Source organism: Solea senegalensis, linkage group LG9 (assembly GCF_019176455.1).
Source record: "Solea senegalensis isolate Sse05_10M linkage group LG9, IFAPA_SoseM_1, whole genome shotgun sequence".
NCBI lineage: Eukaryota > Metazoa > Chordata > Actinopteri > Pleuronectiformes > Soleidae > Solea > Solea senegalensis.
In genome coordinates this window covers 20,637,436-20,651,429 of record NC_058029.1, presented here as the reverse complement: position 1 = coordinate 20,651,429, position 13,994 = coordinate 20,637,436, and the positions used below count along the sequence as shown (strand labels likewise).

The 13,994-nt window shown below is 39.4% G+C and overlaps 1 protein-coding gene across 1 annotated transcript in view; it reads left to right on the top strand.

Annotated features, from left to right (window-relative positions):
• Positions 1 to 13,994, top strand: part of ephb6 (eph receptor B6) — a 37,305-nt gene that overhangs the window by 19,875 nt on the left and 3,436 nt on the right. Inside the window, exons 6-15 of the mRNA XM_044034230.1 lie at positions 8,429 to 8,584; positions 9,870 to 10,141; positions 10,562 to 10,643; positions 11,178 to 11,302; positions 11,378 to 11,540; positions 12,481 to 12,595; positions 12,724 to 12,779; positions 13,159 to 13,275; positions 13,361 to 13,608; positions 13,692 to 13,910. Of these exons, the coding sequence (XP_043890165.1) occupies positions 8,429 to 8,584; positions 9,870 to 10,141; positions 10,562 to 10,643; positions 11,178 to 11,302; positions 11,378 to 11,540; positions 12,481 to 12,595; positions 12,724 to 12,779; positions 13,159 to 13,275; positions 13,361 to 13,608; positions 13,692 to 13,910 (1,553 nt within the window). The remainder of the gene's footprint in view (positions 1 to 8,428; positions 8,585 to 9,869; positions 10,142 to 10,561; positions 10,644 to 11,177; positions 11,303 to 11,377; positions 11,541 to 12,480; positions 12,596 to 12,723; positions 12,780 to 13,158; positions 13,276 to 13,360; positions 13,609 to 13,691; positions 13,911 to 13,994) is intronic.

The following is a 13,994-nucleotide window of genomic DNA, read 5'->3' as shown; positions in this document are numbered from 1 at the left end:
ACTTTTAGTGCCTCTTGTGGATAAAGCCCTTTAAACACATTTGACATAATGAAATTAACAGTGTCTTTTATAGTGTTTTTAATGTGACGATGCTCATGAGCACTTGCATCTGTCACACTCCATGTTCCCAGTTTTATCACAGTCTAAATGTTTTACTAGTTACTCCATAGCGCTCGTGTTGTTTATCCACAAAGAAAACAAAGAGCTGCTTTTAAAAAAACGGATCCGCTCTTGAAAAATGAGTGGTGATTTGTTTTGTTTCACTTTACTGTTGGTGTGTGTACATGTACAGTCATCTATTCTATGCAATGTATCTATACGCTATAAAGTTGAGGAAATTAACTATATAATAATAATTATTATTATTATTTGAACACAAAACTTGCCTCGGGCCCAAATGACATGAGTTCCGCCTCAGTGAACAAACATTTCAGCACGGTTTGTGCCGTGACTCAGATGGACGGTGTATTGGGTGAATAAACCCATGTTTGTAGTACATTTTATTCACGTACAGGTCATCATAAATTTGTTTTCCTGTGAACTGAATCTGATTTCTGAAAATGTGTAGACAAAATGCTTGAGGAGAAGTGATGATATCCTTCCATCCATTTTTACCACTCCAGTTCATACCTGTGTGTAATTTAGTCTCCAGTAAATCTAACCAATATGTGATTAATGTTTTTATTCTTGACCTTGTGTCATTTTTCTCTTGTTATTTCGTGCGATGGGTTATGCAGCGCGTGGATCAATAGTTAAAGGAGCTGCTGTCTCTCTGATCTACAACTACGTAAAGACGGAAGGAAAACAAGGGCAGGCAGGTCAAGGATGAGACGGGCTGCAAGAGACGTTAGATCTTCTCTTCTGTTCATGTAGTGCATTTACAGTGATGCCACTTTGCACAAATTGTCTGCTGTCTGAGATTTATGGAAATATTTTCAGGAAATGCAAAGAGACGCTGGTGCTTTAGGGTCAGTTTCACGAGGCGAGGAACGCGCAGCACAGGCTCAAACACAGTAGCCTACGATGCATTTGCTAAACCAGGCAAAACCGCTTTATAAAGTGGGTGCAACTGTTTGAAAAAACGTTTTTTTGTTTGTTTTGTTTTTGTTTGTTTTTTTTTTAAATTGAGAGATTTCCAGATGGACAGGAGGGGATATAGGAAGCAAGCATGAGGAGGAAGAGAGCGAGAGAGCCGTAGTGAGAGGGATGTGACACATTTAGGTCATGGCGATGTAATGGCCACTCGTCTGTGAACAAGTGACAGAAAACGCAGGGGGAGGGGGGGGGTTGAAAATAGGGAGAGATGGAGGGAGAGTGAAAGATTGGACGATGCAAGTAATGACTCAAAGAACTGAGCAAGCAAAAAAAAAAAAATCAAAGAGTGTGAAGGGAAAAGTGGTTACATGACTATCTTTGTGTGAATGTGTGAATATCTCACTTTGGAGCTGATAATGCTTTTCAGTGTGTCCACATATTATAGTATGTCTGAAGACTGAACAACCCACAACTACAGTTTTCAGTGGTTCCCTCACACGTGGGCCCTCACATTCTAACCATCTCCAGGACAATTAGTCCTCTAATTCTGCCAACTCAGCTGTGAAATGTGTTCATGCTCTTTTGCTTTACATCTGTAAAAAAAAAATCCAAACACTTGTGTTTGTCTGCACTTGATTGATATTTACTGACAAATCACCCGTCGAAACTGCTTCGCTGCTGCAGCACAGGCTTTGCACTGACTGTGTCTGAATGATATAACACATTTCTGCCCACGCTGCTCTGGCTTTTTGTTCCAGCCTTCGTTTGATTAGGTTTTGTTGATCACTTCACTGAATAATGATTTGGATTGGCCTCATTACATTGTTGTCCACTGTGGCTCCCTGGTCATAAAGAGAAAAGAGGCAGATGGTTAACTGGCAATGCAGTCGTCAAGGATTATTAACAGTAGCCGTTCTTTGTTCTTGTTAGAAAGTGGAGCACTAAACTTTTGTCATTATTATCAGTTGTACATTTTGTTCTAGTTTGGATTAAGCCTGAAGGACATTTAATAACACCCCAAAATGTGCTAATGATAAATAGGTAGAGTGAGTACGTTGAGTAAACGTGTAATAACAACATAATCTTTGTTTTTCACTCACAGTTTTTCTTCCACTTACAGATAAAAACTTAGATTAGACTTTCTCTGTGTCTCAGACAGAAAATGAGTCATTAGATATTTCAACAATTGAGAAGAACACGTTTCTCTATCCTAAGTGTGATGACATTTTCCTGTAAAGTCAGACTCTGCACTGCTTGAAAAGCTTTTGGCACACACGCATTAAAAAGATTATTACTCAATTATTCATAATGGCGTTTATCTCAAGCAATTCTAAAAGGACATTCTACTTCAGGGTGATCATTTCCAGCTTTTTGAAAAATGCGCAGGGCCATTCAGACTCACAAAACGATAGCAGTGATTTATTTTCTTGCCAAACTACAGAAAAATGTTTTTCTCTTTTGACATTTGCATCGCAGATGGGGAATGGTGAGGCGGAAGAGCACAGGCAGAAACATGGCTGAGCATGAGACACAATTACACCTGTTCAGCCAAACATGAACCAGACCTTTGAGTTCTGTTAGCCGGTCTGACCCGGCCATACGTCAGCCTCAGACAGGCCTCATCCCTCTGATTGATTCCTCTTAAATATTAAGCCACTGTAGAGGATTTGGGACATGGATTAGTGAAGAGAGCCCAAACAGACTTTGGGTTAATTTGGACTCGTGTCTGTAGTTTTTTTTGTGTGTGTGTGTGTGTGTGTGTGTGTGCGTGTGTGTGGTACGTGACTGTGTTCTGACAGTGTAATCTTTAACATGTCAGATTGTTCTGATTTGTCAGCCAGAGCGCTCACTCTCATCACACACACTTCCACGGACTGACTCAAGGCACATTATTGTGCAAAACAAGAACATTTGGGGAGGAAATGAAGTACAAATGCAAGTGTGATATTGTTTTTAAGTGTGATGGTTGACTTGACTCTATGCCTAAAAGGCACTTCTCCAAACGGCATGAATAGTTTCCTTTTAATCATGTATTAATCTCTTTCTCTTTTTTCTTCCACCCACCATTATATGTCCCAGTCCCGTGGACACTTATTTTCACCGATGACATTTCAAATACATTCAAATCTGTATTAATAAAGGCCAGGCTAATATCAAAACAGTGTTTATTATACAGTATTGATTTTCAGCCGGACCTCGCTGCAGAGGCACAGCCGGGCAGTGATGACAAATGAATCTGATCTGCATTACATTACAGTTTCTGTTTATGATGCAGTAAGTCATGAAAGAGTCAGCTTTGTTTTCGCCGTGAGGTTTTTCAACCCTGCGTTTCTGGGAATACTAGTGTCATGAGTCCCAGTTCCCCGAGTACACGTGTGGAGCTTGACTAAACAAAAATGTAAGAGACTTTCTTTCTCTTGTGATATTTAAGACTTTAATGAGAGCACAGTGATGTGCAAATGTCTTAGGCCACCGTTAGATGTGTTGTTTTAGCTGTAATAACAAGTATGACAGTATGATTATTTCACTGGAACGCGTCCAGAAAACCCGCAAAAAGTGTATGCACTTTTCAAAAAACACATTTAACAGATTAAGTGTTCAGTGTCAAGGATAAACTTAATGTCAAGACCAACTTTCAGTCACATCATTCTAATCCAGATGCCAATGATGAGAGTATTCAACACATAAAAACAACAAAGCTATTGTTCCATATTACAACATTTAAGCCTGAAATCCATCACATCACCTTACAAAATTCACAGGAACAACTGAGGAAATGATAATTGTCATCATGGCACCTAGAGTTTGATTTGAACCTGCTGTCATTGTCATGATGATGATGTCATTTTGTCCTGAAAAAGGTGATTGATGTGCTCATCAAACCTCAGGTGTGAATGTGCAGGACAAAATCAGCTTACGAGAGGAAAAAAGAGGTTGTCCACACACTGAAAATCACAAAATCTCTTTTTAAGTTTAATTATGCGAGGTCAGAGTCAAACATCCATGGGAAGGAAAAACAGCATTTATACACACATACAAGTACCCCTCCAATTACAATTAGAATAACTCGCATTCTATGACTTAATTGGAGGGAAAAGGGTTATTTAAGCATCCAAATTGCCCCATATTGTAGTTTTGATTTCACGGATGATGAAAACCCTTGCTGGTCAAAATATTTTGACCAGCTGAAACTGAAGCTGTTCTACTACATTAAAGATTTAACATTTTTGTAAACACAAGAGATTTATCTCAAATAAATGCCTTTAAAGGAAATAATTATGTATACATATATATATATCTATATATACATATATAGATATATATATCTATATATGTATAAAAAATATTAGAGCACATGTAATGTTAAGTGTCGGCCTGTTTCCAGGCTGTGCTGAATCACACAATGGTAAAATGAAAAATAGAAAAAGCATTTACAGCTTGAACCTTGTGTGTGTCCACCTCGTCTGTTGTGAGGTCACATCTGTGCTTATGTGTGCATCTGAGAGAGAGAGAGAGGGAGAGAGAGAGAGAGAGAGAGAGAGAGATTATGCTGGGAGCCAAAAGAGAGAATGAGTGCATGAAAGAGGGAGAGAAGGAGAGAAAGAGGAAAATTGGGTCAGTGATCTACATACAGTTAACCTCAAATTACTCACCACATCGCTGTCTTCTTTTTTCCTTTTCCCTCTAGAAAAATTCATTTTTGTTTTCAGTTGTACTGGTTTATATCTCACTTACAGTTTAATTGCATGTAGACAGTCTAACTCCTGGCACAATTAATATTATTATCTAGTTTCAAGTGTCATTACTAAAAACGACACTTCTCATCAGACTGTATACAAACAGTGATCAAGGTCATGTTGGAAAAGCTGTATTCTTATATCTTTTCTTCAGTAATAAACAGCTCCTCTGAACATGCGTCACTCACATCTGTGCATATTGTGCATAATGACTATATAGATACATAATGACTATATAAATACATAATGACTATATAGATACATAATGATAATATAGATACATAATGACTATATAAATACATAATGACTATATAGATACATAATGACTATATAAATACATAATGACTATATAGATACATAATGATAATATAGATACATAATGACTGTATAGATACATAATGACTATATAGATACATTATGGCTATAAAGATACATAATTACTATATAGATACATAATTACTATATAGATACATAATGACTATATAAAACATAATGACTGTATAGATACATAATGATAATATAGATACAAAATGACTACATAATACATAATGACTATATAGATACATAATGACTATATAGATACATAATGACTATATAGCTACATAATGGCTATATAGATACATAATGATAATATAGATAGAATGTTACGATTAGATGCATTATGTCAAATACATTTTCCCCAAAAATGTTGTAGGCAGATGTTAATACACATAATGTCACCCTAATGTGTGCTGAAGTGTTTATTTCTAATTAAGCTTTGGTTTTACTTTGTTATTTAACACTATAAATAACTGTGGAGACTCAATCTTAAATTGACGTCACAAGAACTTTGCTTCTCCCGCATTCCCTTTCGGTTATGTATATTGTGTGAACTGCACTGTTATGTGATGAGTGATCTAAATGTCATGACCGAAATAAATAAATAAATAAATAAATAAATCTTCATTAAATACTTAATGTCCTCTCTGTTGTACAGTGGGAGGCGAATTTATACTGTAAACATTGGTAGCATATAAAATGTTTTTGTCTCTAAACTGCTCTGTAACTACCTGTACTTGAATGAATCTAGAGTCGTACTGTAGATGAAGCAGGAACACCGAGGCTTGTGCTCTCATGGCCGCTTTAATCAGGGTTATGAAGATGAGAGGATGACAAAGAGGGGGTTAAGTTGTTGCCTTAGCTCGTAAAAGAAGCATTAAGAGACTGCAGCAAAGTCTTGTTTCGTGTCAGAGCTGTAAGAGAACACATCTGATAATGTGCAGCCCTGTCATTAAAGATGGAGGAAGGTGGATATTTCCCTACTCTACCTTTGCTTTGTTCTCTGTTTTACCCATCATATTGCACTCCTTTACATAATCTCTTTGTTCATCTTGCAACTGTCTCGGGCCATCCGTCTTCATATTCTTTATCTAGTTTATTCTCCCTCTCTGGCTTTCTTACTTTTGTCTGTCTCCTTTTTTCCCACCACTTCACACTTGTTTGAAAGGAAAGTCCACTCTGGGATACAAGTAAGAACACAAAAAGCCTTTTACCTGTGTATTCTTTCCATCTTTCACATCTCGCTTTCTTATTTCATCCTCTCACGCCGCCCTAACTGAGATGCATTCATTCCACACATACTCGGCAGGTGAAATGTAATCCTTGACAGGATTGTATATATAAATAAAGTCATGGGTTCACTCCTTGACCACAAAGAACAAAGACACACATCTTCTCTCATCCTCCACCTCAGAGAGAGCACTCATCAGGTGTGCCATTTGCACATAGATCATACATATTCTACACATTTAGCTTGCAGACCGGATTTTGAACAATGCAACCTTCGGTTGACACTGCTTTAAACACACAGTGTGAAAATGGCAGCAGACTCAGACCCAGAGGCAACAACTCACAATTTTCTCATCGTTCTGCTCAGGACGGGAACTTGAGGCTCTCGCAGGTGACAGGATGAAGTGAAGTGTGTGTCACTTTGACCTTCATGCTCTGCCGTCCTGCTGTTGACATTAACAATTGGCACATTTCACAGCTTTTCTTCGGTAAAGCACATCAGTTCAGGATAACAGCCTGCAGGTTCAAATGACATTTTGTGTGTGTGTGTGTGTGCGTCGGTTCTGGATGGATTGATCTGATTTTGTTGAAACTGAGATGTTTGGTAACACACAGCTTATATTGAGTCTGGTGCAGTGAGGTTTGCTGATGTTCTGATGATCATGATGTTAGTAGTTTTGTGCTCTTCAGTCAGTGTTAATCATCTTCTCTGTGTTCATATTTTCCCTCATCCACTCAACGACTCACAATTCTGGGAAAATTGGTGGTAAAGATGTGTGTTGTTGTCTTTTTTTCTTTTGAAGAACAGTGCTTCTTTGATGTATCGTGAACTTGGCTGTATCTTTTCAACATAGTGAGGAGACACATTTTAAATTAAACCTTCATGAACATGAGAAAAACAATATAACAATGACATTCATCTCACAGGTTTTTTGTTTTTTTTTAGCTCCAGATGACAACATTAAAATGCTGTTTGAAGCCCAGAAAGCAGACCTCAGAGTTTAGATTATTATTCTCAACAGTGAACTTTCTTGCTCAAATAATTGACCATTATTATGATAATGACTCAGACAGTGATAAAGGGTTTGATTCATGTGGTTAAAAAGAAGTTATACAGCCAGAAACTGAAGTTACCATTAAACATAAGGTGACAAAATGTACCCAAGTCATGTTTAAATGCTCATTCCTAACATTATTTTAATGTTAATGTTTTAATTATAATGGCTTATGGCTAAACTAGTTTCAATTTCCACCTGTTTCTATTTTTTTGTTCTACGCTATGTTAAGAATCCTGGCTGCTGTTGGTAGTGTCACATGTGAGAGTGGTATTTATGTTCTCATCTTTCTGTTGCCAAGAAAACAAATAGGCCTATTTTTGCAAGGTACTAATGGTAGCAGTTTGGTAATTTTCAATTTGCATTCGTGTGTGTGTGACGACTGGCAGTGTTGCTGCTCTATATTTGCTAATGTGAGCCATTTCCTCTATAAACACTAAACGCACAGTCAGTGATTGTCTGTTTACTGTAAATGACTGTTATTTATATATATGATTATTATTATTTTTGCCATTCAGTTCAATGCCATGAGAAAGATTTATTTGTGTCTGAGATTAAAAGATAGGTGGAATTGTAATTATATGAAGGATAATGAGGGACATTTGTTGGGCTTTTTAGTGACATTCTTATTGTGTTTCCTCTTCATTGATTTTGAACCTCTTCTTCATTTTTACATGTCTTTACCAACAGATCTATATGTATCTAAATCCGAACAGCTGACTAGTTGCAATGTCTTCTCAAACTCAACCTACTCCCTTGTTGTTGAGCTTTCACTGCGTCAGAACAAACCAGAGTAGTGGATACAGTGTTTCAGTCTTTTGTTTCGATTCTTTTTATGACACTTTTTATATCGTCTTTGAAAATAGCATTAGATAGATGTGACACATGGTCACACATGTACAGCATGTGTGTGTGTTTTTTTAGATGGGCCGTGTTTTATGACTGTGAAGCTCTGCTGACTCCGACATGGTGCAGTACTGGACCACTCACTCACTAGTGATCACTTTATTTAATTGAGCATAATTCTTTGTTTCTCCTCATGTGTCTCTGCAGCCTGTCCTGTGGGCTACTTCAAGACCATTATGGGCTCGGCTCCATGCTTGATGTGTCCCTCCAACAGCAGAACCAGCCAGAAGGGATCGAGCGTGTGTGAATGTCGCAGTGGCTTTTATCGAGCTGCCAATGATGCCAACTCCTCTGCCTGCACAAGTGAGCTTTGTGTGATTATTTGCTTTGTTTTGTTTATGCTTGGATTTTTGGGACGTGTTGAAGGGGCCTCAGTGGTGTCTTTGTACCTGAAATTAGGTAGCCTTCGCACATCAGCCATTATGTTGGAATTTATTTACGTAGTGAGGTTCTGCTTCAAAACACAAAATGCATTGCAACCACTCTGGCTGGTTTGTCCATGTTGACTGCTGTAGAAACATGACAGGCTCCATAAAGCAAGGCCCTTACCTAAAATATGCATGAAACTCTTATTGCAAGGCTATTAAACCCAAAGAATGTACATTTTAAAGCATTTTAAACCACATTTTTCAGATTAAATACAATGAGTATAGATACCAATGGGTAACTAGAAATGGTATTTATTTATCCAGGTCCCAATCTTGGCAGCGTAGTGTATTAAAGTATTAAAATTTTGCAAATTGGGTTAAAAATATTGCCGCTTTTCCACTACATGGTCTCGATGTGCCTCAGCATGGCTCGACTCTACACGGTTTGGTTGGTTTCCATTTTAATATAGTACCTCCTCAACGTGGTCAGGGTCATCACAGCACGGCTGCATGAAAGTGCCGTGACTTCATTTTACACGCTACACACAAAAACTGGTGACAGGTGACTTGTAAAGCAGTTGTTTTCAGTGTACCAAATGAATAGAATCACTTCAGTGAAAAGATTAGTTCAGTATTTCCTGCATGACTGGAGCACAGACTCCATCTGACACAGTCACTGAACTGAAATACAGCAGCAGGGTTTGTGATGTGGCACCGCAAACACCCTTGCAGGCAGCGCTGCTGCGACTGGAGTCGTCACTCATAGTCGACTTTTATTGGAAAGAACAGCTTCACACTTCAAACACCTATGAATGAAGCTAAAGGCACACATGCCGTGTGTCGCCTCTACATTGCACTGGTGACCACGCCCCCTGCAGTTCTCCATCAGCTCCAGAGTTTGCCTCAGATCAAGGCGTAGAGTTACGCTTTAAAGATTATACACTAATAAAAATGTACTTAGGGATACTATATTAAATTTCTGCCAATCAACCCTCGATGTTACAATGGACGTTTAAATTGCCACATTTATGACATCCTCTGCATTGGTTTTACTAAATTAAATGTCTTTGCCAGCACGCAGCTTCTTTTATATCATAAATGTTTTAGCAGATAGTTCCATTAAAATGTCAGCTGCTTACATTAAGCTCGTCAAACCTCTCCCACTCTCTCTTTCTCTCTCTCTCTCTCTCTCTCTCGCTCTCTCTCTGTTTTCTCCTCAGCTCCTCCATCTGCTCCAGTCTCTCTGTCCTGGGAGTACGAGAGTGACGATGGCGGAGTGTCCATAAGGTGGCGCCCTCCGTTGGACATGGGAGGCCGCAACGAAGTGTGGTACGGGTTGGTTTGCCGCATCTGCCCCTCACCCACCTTCACCAACCCAGCGTCATGCTCCTGGTGTGGGGAGGGCGTCACTTTCAGTCCCTCACAGACCAACCTGAAACAAACCAAGGTCACGCTAAACAACCTACTGACCCGAGTCACTTATCTCATACAGGTACTGACTGTTAAAGACGCAAACCATTTTTTTGTTGTCATTTCACACACGAAATATTCCACTGCTTTTTCCATGAATGTTGATTTGCAATAAGATTAGTGGCAAAAATTTTGGGCTAAATAAATGTTTCCACATCTGTGAATCCTGCAACATTACCTTGGATTGGGGAGATGACAGGTCCTCCATGCTGGATTATAAGGGCCACATCAGCAAATACAAACATGTATTACATTGCATTACATTAGAACAAAGTGTAGCTCAACTAAATTATTGCTTATTTCTTATTCATTATGGTTGAATATTACTGGCGTTGTTTGAGTGACAGAGCTGCATGTGTCAGGCTTCACCTCTCAAACAGTGACGCGTAAATAATAGGCGAAAGCTTTTTATGTCACATCCGTGTGTTCTTCTTATCAACAGGTGCAAGCCATGAATGAGGTGTCAGCTTTGAGTCCTTTTTCACCTCGATACACAAGCATCAATTTCACTACAAGCCAGTCAGGTGAGGACAAGACAACAAAGATGAGATGAAAGAGGATGATGATGTTTGTGTGCGGTTTATCTCCCTCTCTCTCTCTCTCTCTCTCTCTCTCCATCTCTCTCTTTCCCTGTCCCCATTTGCTCCATCTTTTCTGCTCATGTTTTGTGGAGAGGAGTTGCTCAAGGTTAAAATATCCTGTCAGATCCTGTTATGGTCACTGTGGTGGAGGAGAGGGATAAAGGAGAAACGGGAAGACAAAAGATGGACAGAAAGAGACATGAGTGAAGGAAAATGGAGCCTTGTGAAGCCAATTTTCACCAACACCAATTTTCCTTGAATTTATTTCTTATTTATTAGAACCAAATATCTGAATAATCATCATTTTAATTTCAATTAAATTAAAGCAATCCTGAAAAATTGTCACTGCTCCCACTACATATAAATGCACTGTAAATAGACTTTGTAACACTGCCCCCATGTGGTTGCTGTCACTTGGAAAATGATATTTATTTAAAAGAAAAAAAAGAAAAAAAAGTGCTATATTTTGCCCCACAGTTCCAAGTTCAGTTCCCATGATGCACCAGCTGAGCCGAGCCCCAGACTCCATCACTCTATCGTGGCCTCAGCCAGATCGACCGAATGGAGACATCATGCAGTACCAACTCAGATACTATGACAAGGTAAAAACTCAGCAGCTGCACACAGGAACTCAGTCCAGCAGGAGTCATCACACGTCCTTCTCCTCTGTCCCTCAGGGTTCAGATGTGGACAGTGCAGTGAGCGTGTACACTGAGACCAACACTGTCACCATCAACTCTCTGATTCCCGGCTCCATCTACGGCTTCCAGATCAGAGCCCGAAATGAGCGAGGCTACGGCCCCTACAGCAACACCATCTACTTCACCACTCTGCCTCTGGGTACTACACTCGTTTAACTCTAGTCAAATCTGTTTCAGTTCAGCATCACTGAAATTGATTGACAAACAACTAAGCTCTTGAAGACACATTTGTGCCGCTGCTTATATTAACCTAGTCATAACCAAATTTAGCCTACAACAAAACAATTTAACTTTTATTCAGAAATGAAATTATACTCGGCTGTTTGCTGTTCCGTCTTTTACTTTATTAATAAAAAGTCCAGACGAGACAACTGACATGATTACTACAGCTTGACCAACGTGTGCAGTTCTCGTGTTCTGGAACATCTCTCATTACAGAATGTGCTTGTTGCAGCATTTATGTGATATTTAGAGTTTAGAGCAGGGGTGTCAAACGTACGCCCCCGGGGCCAGAACCGGCCAGCCAGAGGGTCCAATCCGGCCCACAGGATGAATTTGTTCAAATTTCACACAACGTTTACAGTCTAAATCTCTTTCAGATACCTGTGACTAAATGTTTGTGCCTTTTTAGATCCAGTGTGATGTGTAAATAGCACATTTAGGCACGATATTGTTGAAATTGCACTTATATTTCTCAAGAAATTTCATGTTTTGTAAAAATATCCTTCATTAAATGTAAAACAAAGGAGAAAAAAAGCAAGGAGTTCTTGTTGTTCATAGGTTATTATGCTATTATTTTACTATTTTTACCGGTCTGGCCCACTTGAGGTCAAATTGTGCTGTATGTGGCCCCTGAACAAAAATTAGTTTGACACCCCTGGTTTAGCGTAATCTTGTCAGATTTAAATTTTGTCTGATCCAGTGGTTTTGACCTGTATTTGTCCCATACTGGCACTGAGTATTGGATCAGCTGTTCTATATATAAGGTTTTTTTAAGCAAATATAAGAAGAAAAATAAGAATGAATAACAAAATAACATATTTCAGCTGATAGCATTCTCACCCTTTCTCTCCCTGAAGAGGAACATTCTCACCAGATCCAGAATCGGCTCCCTCTGCTGGTTGGGTCAGTCATGGGTGGGGCAGCATTTCTTCTTGTTGTGGCAGCCATTGTGGTTGTGGTGGTATTTCGTAGGTAAGTAATAAGTAAGATCAGGACAGCAATGATGTAATGATGATGTAATAGTTAGCTTTATTGGATACAGAGGTTTTTAATATTCTGCTCATGTTATGTTCATACATTTATTTTAATTTGTGCAACAGTAAAAGGAGAGAGAGCCCGTACAGTGACAGACTGCAGAGATACATCAGTAACCGAGGTGAGAGCATGGGAATATTTCATTTATTAGTTGAATGAATCATTAATGTTAAAGTAAGAAATGATTAATGATTAAGCGACAGGGCATAACTAAGCTGTATGACTAACCAAGTTTGGGTTTCATTTGTTCCTTTAACCAAATATTTTATGATGTGTCATAAAGTCTTTTTCCAGAAGAAGCTAATCTCTATTTTACAACATTATTCTGACTGAATGAAACATGCCTTGTTTTTTAAGAAGAGTAATCTACTCTATTCTCTAAACTCTAATAATCTGTACAGTGAACATTTGATGGTGCATTCACTGAACTAAGAGTATACAATGTATAATAAATGTTGTATGTTGTTAATGAAGAAGATGAAAAAGTCTTTTATTTCCAGGAGGAGTAAAGTATTACGTGGACCCATCCACTTATGAAGACCCCAGTGAGGCTGTCAAAGAGTTTGCCCGTGAGATTGATCCCAACCACCTCAAGATTGAGGAGGTGATAGGTTCAGGTAGGTCTGACACTCTTTCTTTTAACTCCTTTTGGAGTGTCTTTTGACACAGTGTAATCTATTTGTACCTGCTTCTCTACACCAGCTCAGTTTGGGGAGGTTTCTCGAGGCCGTTACCGTCCACTGGGTCGCAGGGAGGTGCTGGTAGCAGTGAAGACTCTTCGCTGGGGGGCATCTGACAGGGAGAGGGGGTTGTTCCTCAGTGAAGCGGGCGTCCTCGGACAGTTTGACCACCCCAATGTGCTGAAGCTTGAGGGCGTGGTCACTCACAGCCCGCCGGAGAGGATCATAACTGAGTTTATGGAGAACGGGCCCCTGGACGCGTTCCTGAGGGTGAGAAAACAACACGCTGTCAACATTCCTCATCTATTGCATGTTGCAATGTGACTCTTGTTTCTGCATGTTCAATTATCCAGGAGAATGAGGGTCAGTTCAGCATCCTCCAGCTGGTCGGGATGCTCAGAGGCGTCGGTGCAGGGATGTGTTACCTCTCTGAAAGGAACTTTGTTCATCGAGACATGGCAGCCAGAAACATCTTGGTGAACTCAAACCTGGTCTGTAAAGTGTCTGACTTTGGCCTGTCCCGACTCATGAGGGGCCTGGACCACAACATACCGACATACACTGCTTCACTGGTACGTTCTGGGATGGACTATTTACTTTTTTCCATTCTCTTTTGTCACTGATTTCTGCTTCATTCATTCATTCATTCATTGTCC